This window comes from Esox lucius, chromosome 8 (genome assembly GCF_011004845.1).
Source record: "Esox lucius isolate fEsoLuc1 chromosome 8, fEsoLuc1.pri, whole genome shotgun sequence".
Taxonomy (NCBI): Eukaryota; Metazoa; Chordata; class Actinopteri; order Esociformes; family Esocidae; genus Esox; species Esox lucius.
This window is the reverse complement of record NC_047576.1, coordinates 32,189,271-32,213,081: the sequence shown is the minus strand read 5'-3', so window position 1 is coordinate 32,213,081 and position 23,811 is coordinate 32,189,271. Positions and strand designations below refer to the sequence as shown.

At 46.0% G+C, this 23,811-nt stretch overlaps 1 protein-coding gene across 6 annotated transcripts in view; it reads right to left on the bottom strand.

Annotated features, from left to right (window-relative positions):
- dennd1b (DENN/MADD domain containing 1B) overlaps positions 1-23,811 on the bottom strand; it is a 137,569-nt gene that overhangs the window by 102,489 nt on the left and 11,269 nt on the right. For all 6 annotated transcript variants that reach the window (XM_010901905.3, XM_010901906.3, XM_010901907.3 and 3 more), the window contains exon 3: positions 6,326-6,369. In XM_010901905.3, coding sequence (XP_010900207.2) covers positions 6,326-6,369 — 44 coding nt within the window. The remainder of the gene's footprint in view (positions 1-6,325; positions 6,370-23,811) is intronic.

Below are 23,811 nucleotides of genomic sequence, written 5' to 3'. Positions count from 1 at the left end.
GAAACAAAAACTGACAAACACACCCACACAGAAACAAAAACTGACAAACACACCCACACAGAAACAAAAACTGACAAACACACCCACACAAACAAACCGACAAACACACACACACACAAACCGACAAACACACACACACACACAAACCGACAAACACACACACAAACACACAAACCGACAAACACACCAACAAACACACACACACACCAACAAACACACACACACACCAACAAACACACACACACACCAACAAACACACACACACACCAACAAACACACACACACACCAACAAACACACACACACACACACACAAACACACACACACAAACACACAAACACAAACACACACACACACACCGACAAACACACACACACCGACAAACACACACACACCGACAAACACACACACACCGACAAACACACACACACACACAAAAACACAAACCAACAAACACACACACACACACACCAACCAAAGAAAACACACACACCGACAAACACACACATGCAAACAGAAACTGATGAACACACACACACACAAACCAAAGAACAAACACACACACAAACCGACAAACACACACACACAAACCGACAAACACACACACACACAAACCGACAAACACACACACACAAACTGACAAACACACCCACACAGAAACAAAAACTGACAAACACACCCACACAGAAACAAAAACTGACAAACACACCCACACAGAAACAAAAACTGACAAACACACCCACACAGAAACAAAAACTGACAAACCGACAAACACACACACACAAACAAACACACACACACAAACAAACCGACACACACACACAAACCGACACACACACACAAACCGACACACACACACAAACCGACACACACACACAAACCGACACACACACACACACACAAACCGACACACACACACACACACAAACACACACACAAACCGACAAACACACACACACACACCCAAACACACACACACACACACAAACCGACAAACACACACACAAACCGACAAACACACACACAAACCGACAAACACACACACAAACCGACAAACACACACACACACACAAACCGACAAACACACACACACACACAAACCGACAAACACACACACACACACAAACCGACAAACACACACACACACAAACCGACAAACACACACACACACAAACCGACAAACACACACACACACACAAACCGATAAAAACACCGACAAGCACCTCTCTTCACTCAATCTGCCATTCTACCATGGTTATGCTACATTTGTGGAACAAGGAGGCAGGGATTCCCCGCCTCATCGTGCTTAAGGACCTAGAATTCTAGGTTGTCCGTTGTTCACCCACGTGATTTACTCGCGGGAATGGTGGTGGGGAAAAAGCAGAACGGCTTTGCGCAGATGCTAGGGAAGCTCGCTGCGATCTTTAACTGTCCCAAACAACATCCAAAAGGGAAAGCCTCTGAAAAACAATAGGTGACACCCAAACTCCACCACTGTCAACCCTTTGAATAATGCCTATCGCGAAAGCCAAGCCAGAGGGGTACGCAGATAACAAGTGGAGCTGAATAGTGACTATGTGAGCCTTTAACTGTCAGGTTAGAAATGTCAAGGGCCAAGCCAAAGGGTTTGAAGCACTCCAGCTGTGGACTAGAAATGTGTCATGTGAGTATGAGACAACCGACCCCCGACGATGCCGTCATTGGGCAATGGTGGGTCTCTGAAACCAAGCACAGGCCCCTCACAGAGACTTATTAGGCTGAAATCCATCTATTGGAGAGTAAGCGTAGAGGAAGGCTCAAGCCCATGGATGTGCTCGTCTACCACCTACACCTACAGCATCCAATACTTTCCCTCAAACTGACAAAATCCACCCTCCCTCCCATCTCCTCTTCTCCCTCGTCCTCAGACTTCTCCTAGGAAGCGGCCCGGGGGTCAGTGTAATCAGGACCCATGAGCAACAAAGGCCATCAGTTAGGTGTCCAGAAGAGTGCCTGTATAAAGGGCAGCTCAGCAGGGCGAGTCTTTCCATTAGGTAGTGCCCCAGAACACCCCAGAGTGTTGGCAGTGAGTGGTGAGACACACACACACACACACACACACACACATTATAGGGCCTTGTCTGACACCGCTGTCAGGATGCAGTGAAGGGGAAAGATGAGACCCTTTGACACACGCCGAAGTGAAGACATAAACACACACGTAGACACACACGCCTCTGTTTTCTCACATCTCACTGCTCATCACCCCGTTACAGCCTTACAAAGATGGCCGTCATAACAGCAGCGCTGGCCTCTATTCTTACCCCTTCACTTCACATGCCTCCTCCTCTCTCGACTGTCAGTCTACTCCCTGCCCGTGTTCCTCTCCCCCTTCCCTGTGTTACCCCATCACTCTTCCCCCTGATACTCGCCCCCTGGGGTGCAGGGCCGGCCCAGGATGGGTCCACCAATCATACAGTGTCAGTGTGGTTGCTCTGATGGCCCTTGGTGTCAGAGATGGTCTAATATCTGCTGAGAGAGAACACCCCTGGGACAACAACCTTGGCTTTCCCTCCATCTCTGTAATGACTGACTGATACGGACCAAGCTGTCTGTCTCTCTACTGACTGACTGAGCTGGACCAAGGTGTCTGTCTCTCTACTGACTGAATGACTGAGGTGGACCAAGCTGTCTGTCTCACTACTGACTGAATGATATGGACCATACTGTCTGTCTCACTACTGACTGAATGATATGGACCATACTGTCTGTCTCTCAACTGACTGACAGAGGTGGACCAAGCTAACCGACTCTCTGCTGGCTCACAAAATCTACCACACTGTTAGTCTGTTAGTCTGTCAACTGACTGAGATAGAACAAAGTGTCCGTCAGTCTGTCTCTCTGCCTTTCTCTCCATCTCTCCCTCTTCAGGACTGCTGAATATGGAGCTCCAGTACGCCGGGTGCGACAAACCCATTTTGTACAGTGGCAGTGGCCATGCATGTTTCACTGAATATTTCATGAATTTATCTGGGCCTAATGTAACACGACGGGCAGGAAACTGCTGTTTAGGTATCGTTTGTAATTTCCTGCCACAGCTGCTTCTAAAAAGAGATAAGAGACAGATATTTGCATTCATTCATTGCAACACAGAGAGGCTATCAGGATGACGCACTGCCCTGATAAGTTTGGAGAACATCCCTGTGGGTGCAAGAGCAGAGAGAGAAAGAGAGAGAGAGGGAGAGAGAGGGGAGAGAGAGGGACAGAGAGAGGACAAAGGAGAGGAGAGAGACCAGGTTATGTTCACCCCTACAGAATTGTAACAATAAAATGGAGAGAGATGGTTCTCATAACACTTTGACTACCAGAAAGATGCTTCTTTGCTTTGACGGAAATACAAAAGCAACGGATTTAATCATTGTATGCAAATGTTTTCCTCAAGTTTCCAAATGACCATTGTTTGTCAAACGTGATAACTAGTAAAAATCCCATTCCCCCCAAGAGATGCATTGTGGCGACACAAACCATCCCTGCTTCGTGACTGGCTGGGCTCACCCATCTCAGTCCCAAACTGTGTGTCGTGTGTGTGTGTGTTGTGTGTTTTCAGAACTTTGGGATGAGATCTGAGAGGAAATGGATAGATTTCCATCTGTCTACTTCATTTGCAAAAAAAAAAAAATCCTTCTTACGATTCAAATGTATGCTTTTGCCATCTCCCCGTTTCTCTCTCTTTCCTCTTCTCTATCCCTTCATCCCTCTCTCTCCCTCCACATGGCAGCTGTAGATGACCAGGACATCAAGAGTCTCAGGGGCAGAGGGAGCAGGAGAGAGAAAAAAGAGAGAGAAACACAGAGAGAGAGAAACAGATAGACAGAGACAGAGAGAGCGATGGAGGGTTTCTCACTTCATATTTCTACGCCCTGGTGTGCCAGCCTGCAGTCTGCTCTCCTTTGAGCCTCTATTCTACCACAGAACAGAAAAAAAAAATCAATTCATATTTCCATAATCCAGACTTCTGTCTGTCCGTCCGTCCGTCCGTCCGCATGCCTCCTCCTCCTCCTCCTCCTCCTCTCCCCAGGGGTAGACTAACCCCTCCGCCCCGATCCTTCGGCCTACAACTGTCATTACGCAGGGCAACAATACCGGGCCGAACAAAAGGAGGCCTGCGGAGACTGTTAGCGGCTGCGGCCATATGCTGCTGCTCTCCTGGAGAAAAGAGGAGTGACTGACTGTCTGACCGACATGCGGCTCTCCTCTCATGGCTGCTGCAGTGAGGACCCACAAAGAGGGAAGGGAGGCTAATCCTGATAATGACTTGTGTGACAAGTATACAGGCCTTTCTGTTCGCTAACGGGGGGGGGGGGGGTCAAACCATCCCTGCGTGGAGTCAGTGTCGTGCCATGGTGACACCGGCCCACTTCTCCACGCACACCAACCGGTCGACAGGCAAGAGAAAGACGAGGACAGAGAGAGAAAGACGAGGACAGAGAGAGAAAGACGAGGACAGAGAGAGAAAGACGAGGACAGAGAGAGAAAGACGAGGACAGAGAGAGAAAGACGAGGACAGAGAGAGAAAGACGAGGACAGAGAGAGAAAGACGAGGACAGAGAGAGAAAGACGAGGACAGAGAGAGAGAGACGAGGACAGAGAGAGAAAGGGATAAGGCCATTTTCAGTATAAACGTTCTATACATTTTCAGATGTTCTCACTATTTAGTTCCTTCACCTACTGACATCACCCCCCATCACCCCTCATCCTTTCTTTCACTATCGCTCAGTCCTTTTTCTACGAGCGAAGCGGGATTGAGTCGTATTACCACGGGTAACAAACGGACATATAGACAGAGCCCAGAGCGTGTCTGCAAACCATTGCCTGTTCAAAGCGGTTTCTTCTCCCCTGCGCTACGTAAACACACAGTTAGCCTACGCATATCCAAACCTCTTGTCTCCTCTCGTCTCTCTCCTTTCTTCCCGTGACCCGTGTGCTCCCACCACTCGCCACGCTATGTACTCCAGACGGTGCCTGTGCCAGCTCCCTCCGTCCTTCCAACTCATCCCTCATCTCTGTGACCGTGATACGGCAAGGTAAACCCAAAGTTCATGCACATTCCCTGTAGAGCCTAGCGAACGCAGACTGTGGCAGGCAGAGATCACAACGCTGAATCAACCGCTATTAGCCTACCGGGATATTTATAGAGACGTGTGATCCGACGCGTATGCAAATATCACCAACTTCTCTATGATCACCGTTATTGGCCGGGACTGGTGATGCTTAACTGTAGTTGAGTGAAGATGAAAGTCAGAGAACAAGACAACATTTGGTTTAGGGCCGTTTCATCCAATTGTAATGGAGAGGCAGGTAGCAACCGAAACCAGGGAAACGGATAGAAACGCCGGACTTCAGTCATGTCACTGGGGCCAATCAATGACCACGTCAGCTTGGTCGTGCTGGAAATAAGTTGACCATCGGGGGAATTTCAAATAAGTGGCGGGATAGGTGCTTGACGGCCTTTCGATTAACCGGCACAAGGTTTCTTCCAGCGAAATGTATTAAAACACAACAAATTGTATTGTAGCAAGTCATTATTACTCTGCTAAAATGAATTACCATCATTTTTAGATGCTTTCAGCCCACATCCTAACAAACAGCTCCTATTAGATAACACACCCAATGCGTCTTGAAAACCACTATATTCCTCACTTGTCTTTCCAGTCACTTGTACGGCACCAAATGGAAACTCTGGTACTTGGACGTAGGTTTGAAGGTCTCTTTTGAAAACTTGTCATGTTTTCTCCGGGTGGATTAAAATGAGAAAGAGAATGAAAGAAAGAAAGAAGGAAAGGGAAGAGATAACATATGACAGGAAAAGAGTGAAGCAGAGACGAAGTGGAAACAGTGTATTCCTGTCACAGCAGCATGATAATTACTGATTCGTCAGTTATTGAAGACCTGCTCACTGCTTTCATTATCAGCAACAGCCGCTCAGTGAGAGTGAGGGGGGGTTGGGGTGGATTAGAAAGAGGATGGAGGAAAGGGAAGAGGTGGGGGGTTAGCACGGGAGGGCGGGTTGAGTGTACTGGGGGGCGGGGGAGGGAGGGGGGCTGCCTATGAGAGAGTGGCTACGAAGAGAGAGGGGTAGAGAGAGGAGAGAGAGTAACTATGAAGAGTGAGGGGTAGAGAAAGAGAGGAGAGAGAGTAACTATGAAGAGAGAGGGGTAGAGAAAGAGAGGAGAGAGAGAGTGCGTGCGCGTGTGTGTGTGCGATGGCATGAGGTGCGCGTGTGTACATGCCTGTGTGAGGTGTGTGTGTGTGTGTGCGCGTGTGTGTGCGTGCGTGCATTTCCAACCTGGTCTGTGTAGTCCTGGGGGAAGCTCCACAGCACGGCAGGATCTGGAGGTAATTGACAGACAGCATTAATCAGCGGTGAGAAACACAGCCGTCGCAGCGCTGCCTCAGAACACATACATATTAATGAGAGGGGTGGGGGCAAGGGTGGCTGCCGCCAGTCAGCGCACGCATGCACGCATGCACACACATGCATGCACACGCACGCACAGGCGCACACACACGCACACACAGAGAAAGAGAGAGAGAGAGAGAGAGAGAGAGAGGAGATAAAGTAGATATACTCTGAGATCGTCAGGCACTTGCCCTAGCATCAGCAGCTAGCTACAACGCGGAGGCACAGGACGTATGCCTCCAATATGCTAATGCATCTCCACCATGTAGGTATGATGCCATATTATGCACCACATCATTCCTGTTAGGACGTGTGAGAAGCAGCCCGGCACATCCAGCACACAGGCAGTCAGTACCCACATCCTACGGTATTGGGTTCACCATAGAGGGGGAACGGTTTAGGCCAAATAGGCTCCGGGTTGTCGGTTGTTTTCAAAGAAAGCCATGCAGTGTAACCATATGCAACATAATGGTAATGCTGCAGCTTAATCCTACAACAGAACAGGATGGTAATACCATGAGTAGATGCAGTAATACATACACACTGTGTCAATTCAACAAATAGGTACAGACAGGCCTAAATTTGGCCGATATTGGATCATGTGTCCATCTGAAGCACTTATGGTCTGCAATACTGTGCTTTTCCTACCAACTACCAAAGTTAGTTAAGCAGCAAATGCTGCTGAAATTTGCAGTTGGAAAAATGTTTTGTGACTGTACATGACAGAGAGGTATGTTGTTAGAGTTGCTTATTCCTAAACGTTTCAAAAACGTTGTGTTGTGCTGAACGCTCCCCAGGGGTAGCAGACCAACTACATTCAGTAGAGTTTGAGACCGTTCCATCACAATCAGAGGGGCTTCTGCTAAACCTGGTTTTCATCATGAGAGGGGTCATAGGGGAGAGTCTAGACCACAGAAACAGCCTTGAATTTGGTTCACGTTTTTGGTTCGAGTTACTGGCTGAAAGTCAACTCAACTGATTTTTAACTCCACAACTGGGATGTCAAGGTCAACCGTTCCATGTTATGGAACACAGAATTATAATCCCCTTTCACAAGTACACAAACACGCATCAGAAACAGACCACCACATTTCCCACTCAAAAAGGACAACAGGAGGAAGCAGACAGAATCAAAGATGCGTCCCATAATCCTGTTGCATGATTTCACGGGCCTCCTCTGAAAAGCCCCTGACAAAGCCACTCCCGGCTCCCCTAGGGGACGTCATCCCAAAATATACACCCGCCATCCCTCCACTCCTCCTCCCCAAATACATAAAACCCTTCATCCCACATACATACACCCCCCACACACCCACCCCTCTTGCTGAGCTGCCAGAGTTAGGGCAATTTTATGCTGATTTTATGGGTGAGAGGATGGGAACCACTGGGCGAGAGAGAGACAGAAGGAATAAAAGGGGAATAGGAGAGGGCCTCTCACAAACCACTCTTTCTGCATCTTAGACCACAACTCCTTTTGCTCAATCATTTTTTTCACTGTCCTTGACTCCCTCTCCTCCGCTCCCCTCCTCTCTACCGGTCCCTCTCCACTGGTCTCGCTCCCCTCCTCTCCACTGGTCTCGCTCCCCTACTCTCCACTGGTCTCGCTCCCCTCCTCTCCACTGGTCTCGCTCCCCTCCTCTCTACCGGTCCCTCTCCACTGGTCTCGCTCCCCTCCTCTCCACTGGTCTCGCTCTCCACTGGTCTCGCTCCCCTCCTCTCCACTGGTCTCGCTCCCCTCCTCTCCACTGGTCTCGCTCCCCTCCTCTCCACTGGTCTCGCTCCCCTCCTCTCCACTGGTCTCGCTCCCCTCCTCTCCACTGGTCTCGCTCCCCTCCTCTCCACTGGTCTCGCTCCCCTCCTCTCTCCTCCTCCCCACCGGTCTTGCTCCCCTAAACTACCTTTTCTTCCTTGTTCACTTCTCCAGTCCTTGGTCGTTTCCTTCACCTGTTCACAACACATTCTCAACTTCTCTCTTTCCACCTTTCAACATGGATCCAACTCACTTCTCAGACTCTGTGACTCCTTTTGCCAAACCGTTCCCAAATCCTTCTCCTTACCCCCCCCCCCCTTCACTCCTCTGCTCTCTCTGATCCCTCCTGCTGCTGTATTGTAGTGGAATGGTAAAGAAGGCTCCCCCATGCACATACCACCCGCACGCACGCACGCACACACACGTTCCTCTGTCATTGCCATCCAAATGAACAAGAAGTTCAACAGTAACCAAAACAAACTAAATATCAATATCCTGAACTAGGCCAAAGCCCATGAAGACATGTCACTAGAACGTGCTGCAGGTGTGACAACAGCACCACCAACACATCTCCATTCACACCAGAAGAAAACATCCCCCGCCGCACCCCATCCACCTCCCAAAACAAATATCCATCAGTGAGAACACGGTCGGGTCTGTGAGAGTGACAGACACACACTGTCCCTCTCTCTCCTCCTGTGGGTGAGAATTGAATTGAAATCACCTAGCTATCTATCAGCCATCAACAACAGGTACTATTACTCTCTTTGCACTCCAAGTGAAGGCAGGCAAAGGGCCGACAACTGATCCCTCAGCATACTTAGGTGTGCGTGTGGGCACGCATGTATCCGTATGTCAAGGGATCGGTTCCCACCCCCGGCGTGCTCACGTAAACACAGCCAGCCTCAGAGCGCGTTTGTGTCCGCTGACCCCTGGGGGGCTTTGAGCGTGGCCGACCTGGGCCAGGCGCTGCGCGGGAACCAACATGCCGTCGGCCCACAGCCCAACCAGCAGCCAGGGTCAGGGGCAAATCACTACACAGCCCAACCAGCAGCCAGGGGCAAATCACTACACAGCCCAACCAGCAGCCAGGGGCAAATCACTACACAGCCCAACCAGCAGCCAGGGGCAAATCACTACACAGCCCAACCAGCAGCCAGGGGCAAATCACTACACAGCCCAACCAGCAGCCAGGGGCAAATCACTACACAGCCCAACCAGCAGCCAGGGGCAAATCACTACACAGCCCAACCAGCAGCCAGGGGCAAATCACTACACAGCCCAACCAGCAGCCAGGGGCAAATCACTACACAGCCCAACCAGCAGCCAGGGGCAAATCACTACACAGCCCAACCAGCAGCCAGGGGCAAATCACTACACAGCCCAACCAGCAGCCAGGGTCAGGGGCAAATCACTACACAGCCCAACCAGCAGCCAGGGTCAGGGGCAAATCACTACACAGCCCAACCAGCAGCCAGGGTCAGGGGCAAATCACTACACAGCCCAACCAGCAGCCAGTGTCAGGGGCACATCAAGGTCTGGACGTCCCACCGATGCATGTCTTTACAAGTCGATACATGGCGCTTTGATAAGGGCTGAGAAGGTGGAAGGGGGCCAGAAGGGGGCTAATAGGTGAGTGGTGGAGATAGACGTGTGTGTTTGTGTGTTAATAGGTGAAGGGTGGAGGGGAACAGGCTACTTTCCTTCAGCCAACACCACTTCAGAGAAGGATGTAAGCAATGAAAAAGAGGAAACTGATTTGAATTGTTACAATGGCCTTTTTGAGTAAGAGGACTTAAAATGACCTGGGAACCAAGGATGAACTCTAAAATGAGCCAAAGAAACTGTCCTTAAGATCAGGAACACTCAACAAAGTTGTCACGGATGTGTCAGCCACTACCATTTACAGAAGACGAACTACAAAGGCTGGACTTCAAGGTGCAAAGAAACTGTAAAACCATTCCTCAAAAACAGGAAGGCCTAGAAAGTACCTAGCTCACTTGTCTTCATTGACGATGCAAATGCTGACAGAAGCAGGATGAATTCTGAAGTGTGCAGAATAATTTTGTTTGCTCAGACACAACCATAGACTCTAAACTATATGGACAGGGCTTCATACATCGTGCATCAAAACAATGATCCTAAACATACTGCTGTAGCTACCAAGGTCAAAAAGTGTCAAAATGCTTTCAAATGCTGAAGAGAAGACAGAGGGCAAAAGGCCCTAAAACGAGCTGTAACAAAACCTAAATTGGGGTGGATTAGATGTTCCAAAAATATTGCACATCATATGCTGCAGAATTTTCATTAGAAAAAAAAAGTGTTGATCAGTCATGGAAACAAAATGGCTTAAACCAAAAATGATCCCTATCGGAAAAGAAGATGGAACATGCAATAAAAGTAAATGATTGATTTTTAGGTGCAAGAACAGAAAACTAGAGTAAAAATATAAATATTTTATAGCACATCAAAAAGTATATCAAGATATTTAAACACAATGTCCTTTTTCATACCCAATACCGGTGTTTGCAGAAATGACGTTCAAAGTAAATCCTACGTGTCTGCTCAAACCTACATAAACATTCAAAGTCAAGCATTCTACAACCTAAAATGGGCTACAAAAAGGCTACAAACCCTTGAAATGTTTAACATTGTGTCCGTTTTTTCAACAGGTGCACATGAATATTCACTAAACAGAGAAGATGTATTTCGTGAATAGCAGGTATCCAAAGTTTATTTCCTTTGTTTCCTGCCTTCGTACATTTCATGTTTTGCGTCTTGTCTGTCAGGCACAAGTAGGCTAATACCTTTATAAGGAAAGGACAACAATTAACGCAAGGGTTCTTGTTATTCACTTGACTTCACCTTGCTGATTAAGTTGCAATGTCTTTAACCTGTGAAGGCCCAGCTGGGTTTTATGAGCAACAATGGATGATGCTTCCATTAAGACTGAGAAACCCAAAAAGAGCAAAACCATCACATTTAGCAGAAAGCTGATGTTTTTGTTTTGCCTTGCTTGTCTTTTTGCTGTACTTTTGACTTTAACACCATATCCTAAATTAAAATTTAGTGGCACTAATGGTAGATACATTAGATACTTCTGCAGCGCACATCCCTTGAGTGTCTTTCCAGAAATCTGTTTAGTTTATGACACACTATTAGTTAGATATGGACATACAACTACAGCCCAACTGATTGGTTGGCTGATATGAAGTGGATATTAGCCTTTCACTGATGTGTTTGTGTCTGCCTTTATTACACCAAGAGTATTTCTGGAATAGAGTGACAAAATAAGTCTGCTCATTTACTGTGGTTCCTTCTGCCTTTTTTGATGGTTGCCTAAGCAGTGAGCTCTTAGAGCTGTTCAGTACACGCACTGTTAAAATAAGTGCATCAAATAACTGATTAAATTAATTGATTAGTGAGTACTCAAACATCTACAAAGGTCAGTAGAACTCAGATCATAAAAACAGCACAAACTCATATATAAATAACATTTCATATCACTAAATGTTTGAGTAAACTTAACAAATATTAGGTATTCAGTAAATCCAACATTCTTTAATTATTACAAGTATTATGGCTGAAATACCACAAACTGAGCTGGCTAGATAGCCACTGATACGGTAATGAAATCTGTCTGTTACTTTACTGAACAGCTTCAAATGGAGCTGAAGTGAACTGTCATCCTTGATAAACAAAAAAAGTTAAAGATCATGTCTATTATGTTGGAGAGACTTTTTTAGTACTTTCCACAAACATGGCAAAAAAAATAAATCACAGATCTATAATTGTCCCTGTACTGTATTACTTAGATAACAAAATGTTGCAAGAGCTAGTTAGCTAATTAGGAGTATGTGACTAAAACGTGCGTAAGCATTCCCATGATACATTTTATCGGTCACTAGCACATTGCATTTGCGGTTGGATTATTGTATTTTGTCATTTTGATTTCACCAGGTTCATTTTAGATACAGTATAATGGTAGTTAGCCAAAACTGAGGAATACGTCAAATTTAAACTAGCTAACGTTAACAGCACTAGCTAACGTTAAAATCACTAGCTACTTTTGTCACTCTCCTAGTATTTCCATATGTTTAAATACATATGACATAACGATAATGGCAAAGTTGTGTCACTTAATACAGAGGTTTGAGAAAATAACAATAACACTGTATAGAAAAGGGCTGTTACATTGAAGTAACTAAAACAATTACAAACACAGCAGCATAGCTCACATCAGGTTTGCCAATTAGCAGTAGGCCTACATGTGTCAGCTATCAGAGGTTTGCCAATTAGAAGTAGGCCTACATGTGTCAGCTATCAAAGAGGTTTGACAATTAGCAGTAGGCCTACATGTGTCAGCAAACAAAGAGGTTTGACAATTAGCAGTAGGCCTACATGTGTCAGCAAACAAAGAGGTTTGACAATTAGCAGTAGGCCTACATGTGTCAGCAATCAAAGAGGTTTGACAATTAGTTATTTGATATTTGGGTTTAAAAGGAAACATTCAGGATTGCAAAGAGGCCAAATAGTCAGAGCCTGAATTGCTGGTTCATCGGTCACAAAAACAACCTAAAAATTCCATGTCAAGGTAATCCGTCTGAAAAATCATGACAACATACGTTAAACATGGACAAATTGCACCGGCAAAGAAGAACAGTGGTAAAAAATCAAAGCTAACTTATAGGGATATAGACAAACATTCAAAACGATAGTTGCTCAATGCCCCGAAAGGACAGCCTCAGAAATGACCACATAATTGAATCCGCACCTATGTGAGCCAGTCTCAACAAAACATTGAAGTTGTAAGCTTCATAAAGCTGGGATTTCAGGCAGGCCTGCCATTTGGAAACCGCTTGTATCCATGGCCAAAACACAAAGACCCATAATTTGGTGTAAGGAACATAAAACCTGGACCCTTGACTGACGGAAAAAGGTAATATGGTCAAGTTTGGAGAAAGCCAAAGTATGCCTTCAGCCCACAATGTCTGCTGCCAACTGTTAAAGGTGGGGGTTATGTCATGCTAAGGGCAGCCGTCTCGTGGGAGTCGTCAGGTTCGATGTTTGCTCTGCATGGTCGTATAAGGCCATTTTATAGGAGCAATGGCACCTTATATTACAAACACAGAAAGGTCCCATGATGTTCCAGTATCCCAGAATAATGCCCTCAAAACACACTGCTGAATTTCCAAGAGTGGTTTTATGAACACCAGGATGACATAAAATGGCTTCCATGGCCTCCCCAATCACCAAATCTGAACATCCCAGAAAATTATTGGGAAGTTCTGGAGCGCAGAGAGCGAAATACACTTCCAACTTTAATCCACAATGAACTGAAAGCTTTTCTTCAGGAAAAATGGTGCAATACCCAATAATGACAGCATTTCAAAAAGGATTGGAGCTGCTCTGAAGGCAAAGGTGTTCCTACTCCTTACAAGGTGCTTGTTATTAATATATTGTTAAGTGTTCCCATTATTTTGTCTACCCAATGTATTTGCATACTTTAGCAATGTCTTCATATCACCTACACCTTGTAGTGTAATTTCGAAAAAAACAATTAGCCCCTTCATGGTAGTCAACCTCCGTTCAACTTCTGGCCACCATCTGTAGAATGTTGGCAACACTGTGACTAAGTGAAGTATAATCAATGAATTGAATAAACATCTTTGCAATAGTGTAGCTTACACATCGCCTTAGCACGATTTTTTTCAGAATGAACAGCTTAACGTTATAACATATTCATATCTAGCCGCCAGGTCTGTTTACATGACCTCTGACTGTAGTAAAGCACGAAGAGCATCTGCTAAATGCAAACACTTCATCTTACTGCATGAAAGCACAGGTTGGGATTTTGTGAAGAGAGGAGTTTCAGGTTTTCTTTGAGATTCAGCCCTTACGTGGGGAGCGTTTGTGTGTGTGTGTGTGTGTGTGTGTGTGTGGTGTTTCAGAGATACATCTGATTACTTCTGATCCAATGCCATAAATAGGAATCTTTAAGATGTTCTTAAGAAGGTAAAATGTGTTTTGAATTTAATTTCATATTCAGACATGATATAAACAACAAAAAGTTTAAGTAATGTCCATTTTAACATTTATCATCATTTAGATTGTAAATCACTTGAAGCACAATCTGGTCAGTTTTTCCCTCCACCAATTAAGAAGAAAATAGTTGTTTATGAATCATTCACAAACAGCACATCACTTGGCCTACTAAGGATGTCTCCACAGGTAGCTCATCAACAGAGTTAATAATAAAGAGTAAAATACAATTATTTGAATAAGCAAGAAAGGGATAATGTGCCGGGTTGATGATGTAAAGTAGTTGGACAAGTGCCAGATGCCGGACAGCGGTTGGACAAGGTTGCACACAGTAGTGGGGGGTAAGAAAATAATGTTTTATTTTATTTTGTCACAACTTCACAGGCTAATTCCTATTCTATTAAGAACAAACACAACTGTCTTAATGTGATTTGTCATCCTCAGCATGGGTTGAAAGCCAAATGTATATGCATGTTTATCACACATTACTTTCACAAATCTCACATTGAGTAAATGAAAGTGCCAGATTTTCATAATGAAACGCAGATACGCACAGACAAGCATCATTTATGTTGTACTATCCCTGTGGGTACCCAAAAAAGTATTAATATTCAAAATCATATTTTCCCAAAACCTTTCCTTACCTCTAAACAAAATCCATTCCCCAAATGATAACTATGATTTAAACCCGAAATTAGCCTCTCTCCTTATTTCCTTACCAATAACAAATCTCTACATTTGTTGGCGCACATTTGCTTGCAGCGCAAGCAGGATGACCATTGTTAATTCCTGCCTAATCGCAGAAACGACTGGATGGCAGTTAGATTGAATGTTCGAGTGAATAGGAGCCCTCCTCGTTAAGAGAGGCCAGATTCCATATGGAGAGCAGGAGTTCTTTAGTGAAAAGAAAAGGAAAACCCCTCAGCATCTCTCTCATCTACACCCACCACAAGATGAAGGGCCTTGTAGCGCCTGCCTCTCCTTGTTCCTCCTTTCTCCCTCTCCCATCCCCTCCTCTCTCTTTCTAGGCCAAGGGTTAAACTTCTGCACTCTAACCTCGCCTTTGGAAATCGCTTTTGCGGCCATGCTCTCTCCCTCCTCTCGATCCTGCTTTCCTTCTCTCTCTTCAGTCTCTCTCTCTCTCTCTCTCTCTCTCTCTCTCTCTCTTCAGTCTCTCTCTCTCTCTCTCTCTCTTCAGTCTCCCTCTCTCTCTCTCTCTTCAGTCTCCCTCTCACTCTCTCTCTTCAGTCTCCCTCTCACTCTCTCTCTTCAGTCTCCCTCTCACTCTCTCTCTTCAGTCTCCCTCTCACTCTCTCTCTTCAGTCTCTCTCTTTCTCTCTCTTCAGTCTCACCTCTCCCCCTTCTCCCCCTTCTCTCTCCCCCTTCTCCCCCTCTCCCCCTCTCTTCCTCTCTTCCTCTCTTCCTCTCTTCCTCTCCCCCTATCTTCCTCTCTCCCCCTCTCTTCCTCTCTCCCCCTCTCCCCCTCTCCCCCTCTCTTCCTCTCCCCCTCTCTTCCTCTCTTCCCCTTCTCTCTCTTCCCCTTCTCTCTCTTCCCCTTCTCTCTCTTCCCCTCTTCCCCTTCTCTCTCTTCCTCTCTCCCCCTTCTCTCTTCCCCTCTCCCCCTTCTCTCTTCCCCTTCTCTCTTCCCCTTCTCTCTCTTCCCCTTCTCTCTCTTCCCCTTCTCTCTCTTCCCCTTCTCTCTCTTCCCCTTCTCTCTCTTCCCCTCTTCCCCTTCTCTCTCTTCCTCTCTTCCCCTTCTCTCTTCCTCTCTTCCCCTTCTCTCTTCCTCTCTTCCCCTTCTCTCTTCCTCTCTTCCCCTTCTCTCTTCCCCTTCTCTCTTCCCCTTCTCTCTTCCCCTTCTCTCTTCCCCTTCTCTCTTCCCCTTCTCTCTTCCCCTCTCCCCCTTACCCTCTCCCCCTTCCCCTTCTCTCTCTTCCCCTCTCCCCTTCTCTCTCTTCCTCTCTTCCCCTTCTCTCTTCCTCTCTTCCCCTTCTCTCTTCCTCTCTCCCCCTTCTCTCTTCCTCTCTCCCCCTTCTCTCTTCCTCTCTCCCCCTTCTCTCTCCCCCTTCTCTCTCCCTTCTCTCTTCCCCTTCTCTCTCTTCCCCTTCTCTCTCTTCCCCTTCTCTCTCTTCCCCTTCTCTCTCTTCCCCTTCTCTCTCTTCCCCTTCTCTCTCTTCCGCTCTAACCTTTCTCTCTCTTCTCACTTTCTCTTATGTTTAAGAGATTTATTTCACAGTATGTAGTGGTCCGGATTAGGCCGTTGGACTGTATGGCCTGGGGATAAAGACATTGTCTTAGCGGCCGTCCGTTTCTGACTGAGGAGGCAGCGACAGGCCGGGAGGAAGGTGCCGCTACTTAGTCCACAATGGCCGCCATTGTAGGGCGAAGGCTGCAGGGGCCTGCTGGGCCTGCAGGGGCCTGCTTCAGAGGCAGTCTAGACTTTGTGCCAGCCAGTCAAGGAGCCTCAGGAGAAAATCCCATCAGCCACTGGAGTGAAAGTTAACTAAGGTAACCTGCTGTGAACCTGATGACAATGTCAAGCCAACATATGGCCCCAAATGTCTATTGTCGGAACGAAGAGCTTTCTTCCTACTCAAGGAGCTGGAGAGGAGGCGAGGGGGGGCAAGGAGAGGGGAGAGGGCAAGGGAGGGGGGTTAGGAGCCGAAAGGAAGGAGGAATAACTGTGGTCGTGGCTTTACTTCTGGATCACTAGTCTTATTCTGGAAAGGACAAGCCCCACCCCCAGAACTCTCAATTAAAGGAGTAAGCAGATTAACTGGCATCTTTCAAGTTGTGCTGAATGAAAACACTCATAGACATTTAAAACATGCGTTCTTCCCCCCTTCTTCCAATCTCACACTGCCAATGGCATTACATTTCATGCTGATTTAGTAGCCAATGAGCCCAAGAAAGGAGAAACTCCTCACCGATGATATGGTCCTTAAATGTACCTACGGGGAATCAGTCACACTGTGTTAAAGATCTAACCTAGCTAGGCCAATGTACTGTGTCTGTCCTGAGAAGGCCTCTCTCGGCCACAGCTGCAGCATTGAGTCGGTGGAAAGCAAGGCAGTTAACACTGCTCCTGATGGTAGGCTTTGATTTAAGCAGGGACTGGGAGTATACAGGCTAAATGTGAGCAGGGTCCTTGGGAGGAGGGGATTCTGGAAAATCTGACCCTGTTAATAACACATTAGTTGTTTCGTCTTCACAGCCATCTAAGAGCTGAGAGATAGAGTAACAAAAAAAAAAAAAAACAGCAAACAGAGAAGTGTGTCTCCAGGCTAGTTGGGAAGCAACCCAATTTCACAGCTTCACGACTGAGCGGAGCAGCATATGGACGCTGGCGAGGCGAGCTTTGTGACAGGCTCCGCTCTGTGTACGTATCACCACATATCAACACTGATGTTCCCAGTCAGCCTCCATACTGGTCCAACATTATGTCAAACACTGGCTACGCCTCAGTGAACGAGCGAGCGCTGCCTTCCTCCACACCCCGTGTTTGTGTATGGGGGGCGGACATCTCAAGTCTTATACAGCGCACCGTCTTTCTCTCCATCCACAATCAAAGACGGTCTGACTCCCACGTTGCAATATGAATTCCGAGTTCCAAGCATAGAACGTTCCAGGACAACATAAGTTCTATATGCAAACTCTGACCCAACGAGATGCCTTGCAGAACATCCTAATTCGAGACTGGCTACGTGAAGTCCCGGTGCTGCTCACTGCGCATTCTGCCTCAGGTGAGGGGGGGTGGGGGCAATGCAACAGAACTAACTCAGGTAGGCCTAATCACACATTTCTCCCCGTATGCTCCAACCATCTGCTGCAGTCACACGTTTAAAAACGCAGTACCTGTGAAAAACTCAATTACCCACACAAAGACATGACAATTACCCCGGCAAACCCGCTTCGAGGGGAGCTGTGCAAGCTGCTCATAACCACCAGTCTAGGATCAGATGTAGCAGTTACAGACAGGGCCGGGGAGCTTCGAGGGTAGAGGGGCAGGTTACAGGGCAGAGACTACCTCGAGCCTAGAAGATTCTGGCAGATTTGACAGTTCTATATTGTTCAACCCTGCGGGTATCAAAGACAGATCTCCCTCCATGCCATGCGGCGCAGTCCCGGTGAAGCGTGGCACACAGTACACATGGAGCCCAGAGGCTGCTAGCTGCTGAGGATGACAGAGTAAAGCTTTGCCTTTGGCGTCTACACGCTGGTGCCGTCATACTGTAGCAGGGATCTGAGGTTCACACCAAGAGCCTGTCAGACAGCTATCAATCTTTACCGGAACCCGCCACCGCAGGAACGGCAAGGGTTAACGTGGGCAACAGGCAGCATAACGCTGTTGGTAAGGAAACAGGGATAATCATACGCCGGTTTCTAGGTGGACACAGTTTGGTTTGTTCACACCGCACGTCAAATATTTTCTGTTCTATCAAAAATTTTCACAGCTCTACATATTTGTGTTTTTCGGGTACATTCGGGACCACCTCAACCTAGATGTACGGTATTTTTAGCTCAAAGACGTTGGGGATTTTTTAAAGTTGTCCTTGTATCCGTTTTCACCGAGACGAGTCGGGCTGCACCGCTTCTGTATATCGTACCTCAGCATCAACAACAACTGAACAACAATGATTCACACAAACTATGAGTAAGAGATGACTTGGCCTTCCACTAAACAAGGACATTAGGTAGAGACAAGAGTGAAAGTGTCTTTCATAACCCCATAGCACTTATCTGTTAACCCTATTATGTTGCGGTCATAACAACATAGTCCTCTCTGCTGCCAGCCAGTAAATAAAAAGTGAAAACTATAATATAACTTGACCAATGTCTTCAGGGAAGCTTTAAGAAATGAAATGGAGGGATTCTAGCATGCCCTACTGTACTTAAACAATGACAATAACACTGCATATGTTAATTCCCTGTGACACAGACAAACAACACCACTGGACCAATCAGGATGGAGAATGATGCAGCATATGCGTCAACAAATGAGTCACATGAACTGCAATGACAAATAGCACGGCTCATTCCTCATAATGACAACTATTGGCTATGACCTACATTCCATGGGGAAAAACGAGTTTCTTTCCAAATAAGGGGGCGATACTGCATGTCTAAATTCTGGTATATTCCCAGTAAGCGTATGTACCAGGATGTTTGTGTAAACGGGGGTGTTTTAAGAGCGTTCAAAATATAGAATTTATGGATTATTTTAAGGTTTCTATAAATATATAATAATTTTACAGTGAAGTCCTTCAGTGGACATTCTTATCCATAGACACATTTTTATACAGTTTTGAAAACATACATAGTTCAAAACAAGCTATTCAGTTTCCTGGGCTCTGATGCCCAGCAGCTGGATTACAAAGTGTTGCTTGCAATGGGGTAGGCTTTACGATTGACATCACAGGGATTTTAACATATTACATTCAAAAGAAAATGTTTATCAAATTCTTTGGAGTGATGCAATAATTGCTTGAGTCCAGGGTTAAAATGCTGAACCGTCCCTCTTTGGGGGGTTAGTAATTTAATATAGTTCCCTTAGTTATCACACTCTAGTGAATCCTTGTGGTAGGTTGGCCTCGTGATAAGCTCGAGTGGTTGTAGGCTTTAGGATGCATTCTCCTCAAGACATGATGTGCATACTATCGACAACTTCCTGGTTGAGTAAGCAGTGTGATAAGAATCAGAAACTTGGAGGAAAGATGTCTTGATCTTTGACCATCTTGCACCCTCTGTGGAGCTGATCTGATGAGGCAAGGCTTTAATTGCTCATTAGACATGAAAGAATTGGGAGGGGAAAAAAAAAATGTGGACAAATGTGGGTTAAAAGAAAACAGCATCATTTGATAGGACTTCCTGCATTCACACACATACTGTATAATGTGGAGCAAGATTTTTTTTGGGTGATTGTAGATTACAATGATTATACTATATTTTTTGGCATCACTGCACTCAGGATCTTATTGGTGAAACTGGTGGCAGCATACCATACCTTGCTAAGGAAACCCACTAAGGGTTGCGGAAATAAGCTCAACATCATCTAGGTTGGTCAAAGTCTGACAAGATACTCTTGTCAATCTCCACTCTAGTGATTACTTGTGGAATGTCAGGCAACTGCAAGCTCAATAAAGGTTGTTAACCTGAAAAGCGCCACTATATCTTAGTGTGGAGAGATCTGTGCTAGAAACTAGAATGGCTTGGCGGGATATGTATCAGAGGATACATATCCCAATCTTTGACTCTCTTGAGCCTATTGGGAGTTTATGCAGTAAAGGTTACAATTACACAAACACAAAAAAACATCAATAAAAGGAGTAAAAGATGTCTTGGCCCAACATTTTGGTCAAAAACCCATCATGCAATGAAACTATACTTACACAACTGCTATATAAGAGCCTGGGCAGATTTGCAGAACTACGAGTGTTAAGAATAAATCTACTTCAGCTAGGCAGCATCAGCATTAAGTTCTAAAGGTCCATCTAATAATTATTCCTTAAACAAGATTATTGGTAGGGGAAACCCTAGTTTAAAACAGTCATCTGCTTCTTTCTGGTAATCGATCCTCAGCCAACTATATCAAATTTTACAGTCATTGCGTATTAAAATAAGGAACAAAATAAAACAGGTTAATGGAAATGCTTTGGATTTTTAGCAATAACAACTTCTTTAAATGCCTTATTTCCCCCTTAAAGACATTTTGAAACACTACATTTAGCTGTCTAAAATGTATCACCAGATCCTTCACAGAAACATAAAATCTAATGAGTGAGCTGGATTAGGCAGTTGGACTGATTCTCCATCCATCAAAATGATAATGGAATGTTAGTTATCCATCAGGTCTCATACTTTCCCCTCTTTTCAGCAATAAAAAGAAGAGACTATTTATAGCTGCACTGGACCCTGTGCCTAGACATCGTCCCATTTTTTCCCCCCAGACTGGCACTGTTACTGCATTCAGATGCGCCAACTGCATCTCTCGCGGCACACAGCTGACACACAAACACATACTCACAATAGACTTCCTGTGAGGCATCAGTGGGAGGTGAAACACAGCCAACAACTCCCACAGTATGCCACCTCTCAGATTACATCCTACTGCCATTAGCAAATCCATGTCTCTCTACCTCTTTCTACCACTCTGATCGTCCCTTCCACTGTTCCCCGCTCCATAGACGGTCCCAAAGACCTGTCGCTACCCCTGAAAGGACGGTCCCAAAGACCTATCGCTACCCCTGAAAGGACGGTCCCAAAGACCTATCGCTACCCCTGAAAGGACGGTCCCAAAGACCTATCGCTACCCCTGAAAGGACGGTCCCAAAGACCTATCGCTACCCCTGAAAGGACGGTCCCAAAGACCTATCGCTACCCCTGAAAGGACGGTCCCAAAGACCTATCGCTACCCCTGAAAGGACGGTCCCAAAGACCTATCGCTACCCCTTAAAGGACGGTCCCAAAGACCTATCGCTACCCCTTAAAGGACGGTCCCAAAGACCTATCGCTACCCCTGAAAGGACGGTCCCAAAGACCTATCGCTACCCCTGAAAGGACGGTCGCTCCCCTTAACTACCAGTCATCAAGAGACAGAGAGAAAGGGGGAGAGACACGCACCCACACACACACACACACACACAACACACCACACCACATATACACACACGCACACCACATCTACGCACACGCACGCGCACACTATAGAGGAAACTACACGCTTGTAGTCGTTCTTCAGTTCCAAGATTGGCAAGACAGACAACTAGATACAGGGTTGCCAATCTTCCATAGCGTTCCTCGTTCAGTGCCCAGTAATGTCCACCCGGCTGTATGTCTCCCCAGCCAAACAGAGCAGGACCCAGAGACCAAAAGGACTCTACAGCAAGACTCTAAACAAGTCTCAGTGCCTGATCGACAGATGATAGAGAGCTACAAATTAGCCAAATAACAAAAGAGCAAGGCAGAATGACATCCAAATAACTGTTCGGGATTTGATAGAGACAAAGGGTGTGGTAAGGGACTTCTAATCAGATCTTTGCGACTTTATAGTAATGATTTCCTGAATTCCACAAGAAAAAATTAAAAAATTTGCCCTGTACATTGAAGCCAATTTAACTAACAGAAGAACAGAAGAGAGATTGGGAGAAGAGTGATAGTGCGAAACAGAGAAAAAGAGCGAGAAAGAAAAGGGTGTGATACCAGGGGTTCTTGAGGAGTGTGCGAGAGAGCGTTGTGTGTGTGTGTGTGTGTGTGTGTGACCGAGAGAGTGTGGCCTCTCTAATGACCAATCAACACCCTCCTTGTTACCGTGGCATCTGCTGCTTCTCCAATAGCCTCCCGCCTGGGTGTGAGCCCACCGCGACCTTACCTCACAGCCAGCAGCCAATCGAAATGCAGAACCGCCACGCAGGAGGTCAAGGAGCAAAAGTGACATTTTTTTTCCAGAATGTCAGCACTCAACCTTTTCTAAAGGTTCTACTATGCGGGCATTTTGTAGTGCGAATATGCAGGAAGGGAGGAGGGGGGAGGAGAAGAGAAGAGTTTATATTATCTGTGCAGAGAATAATATCACAGCAGTGCTTGAGGGTGTGATACGGTAGCAGGGAGGCAGGGAGCAACGCAGCCGAATAACTAGTTGGCAGGAGGTGACATTCTGAGACCTTGGGTTGCAGTGAGAGAATGTTCTCTGGAACAAGAACAAAAGTTCTGATTCATAATTGGTGCATGCATGGAGTGAGTGAAGTTAGGAGGGCATCTGAATCAAAGGCCATACTGTTATTCCTGGCTGTCTGGTTCCATAACTCACGTCTATAGAGATGCAACTCTTACCAGGACACAGAGAGCGCATCAGTATAAGTGCAGCCACCAAACAGATCATCTGTGTCAATTACATTACAGCATTACCAGTATAGGGCTATCTTAGGCACTTCAGTTAGTGAATAAATCACTGGATTATAACATTACTCACTGAAATACAACTGTTGTAAAGTTTACAAAGTGAGTAATGTTACCCCTTTACAAAGACATTGGCTATTAATTACATCAAAAACAGCTAAAGCCAATGACTGGTTTGTATTTATTCACTGCAAATGGTTGATCTAATTGTAGCATGAGCACAGTTGTAAAATTGATATGCTCATCTTTTTTACTTTATAGCTTTGTTACCAGGAGCAATCTGGCCGGAGCCAGCAACTAGGACAAGTAGCATCTGTCCCCACCTACTGTCGTTGGTTGGCACCGCTAGCATCATCTGCTAGCTTTGGCGGCAGAAACACATCAATATAGCTTTATGAAGCAGTGTGCCGAACACGGTCTTTGCTAGCTAGAATGCGAGTCACGTTCTCAAGGAGCCTGCAGTATCTAGCTAACCTCCACTATGCTCTGAGCCAAGAGAACAGAGCAGGGCAAAAAGGGCTGATGTATGCAGGCCTGCTCAGAAAAGCAAAGGACCAAGCAACACAGACATAGAAAGAGACTGGACAGGGTTAAATAAAAATTATAGCTAAACCCACTTTTATTAGAATGCACATAATGAACACTTGGCTAATTCTAATACGGTTGCAGGCCCAAGTTGCCCACC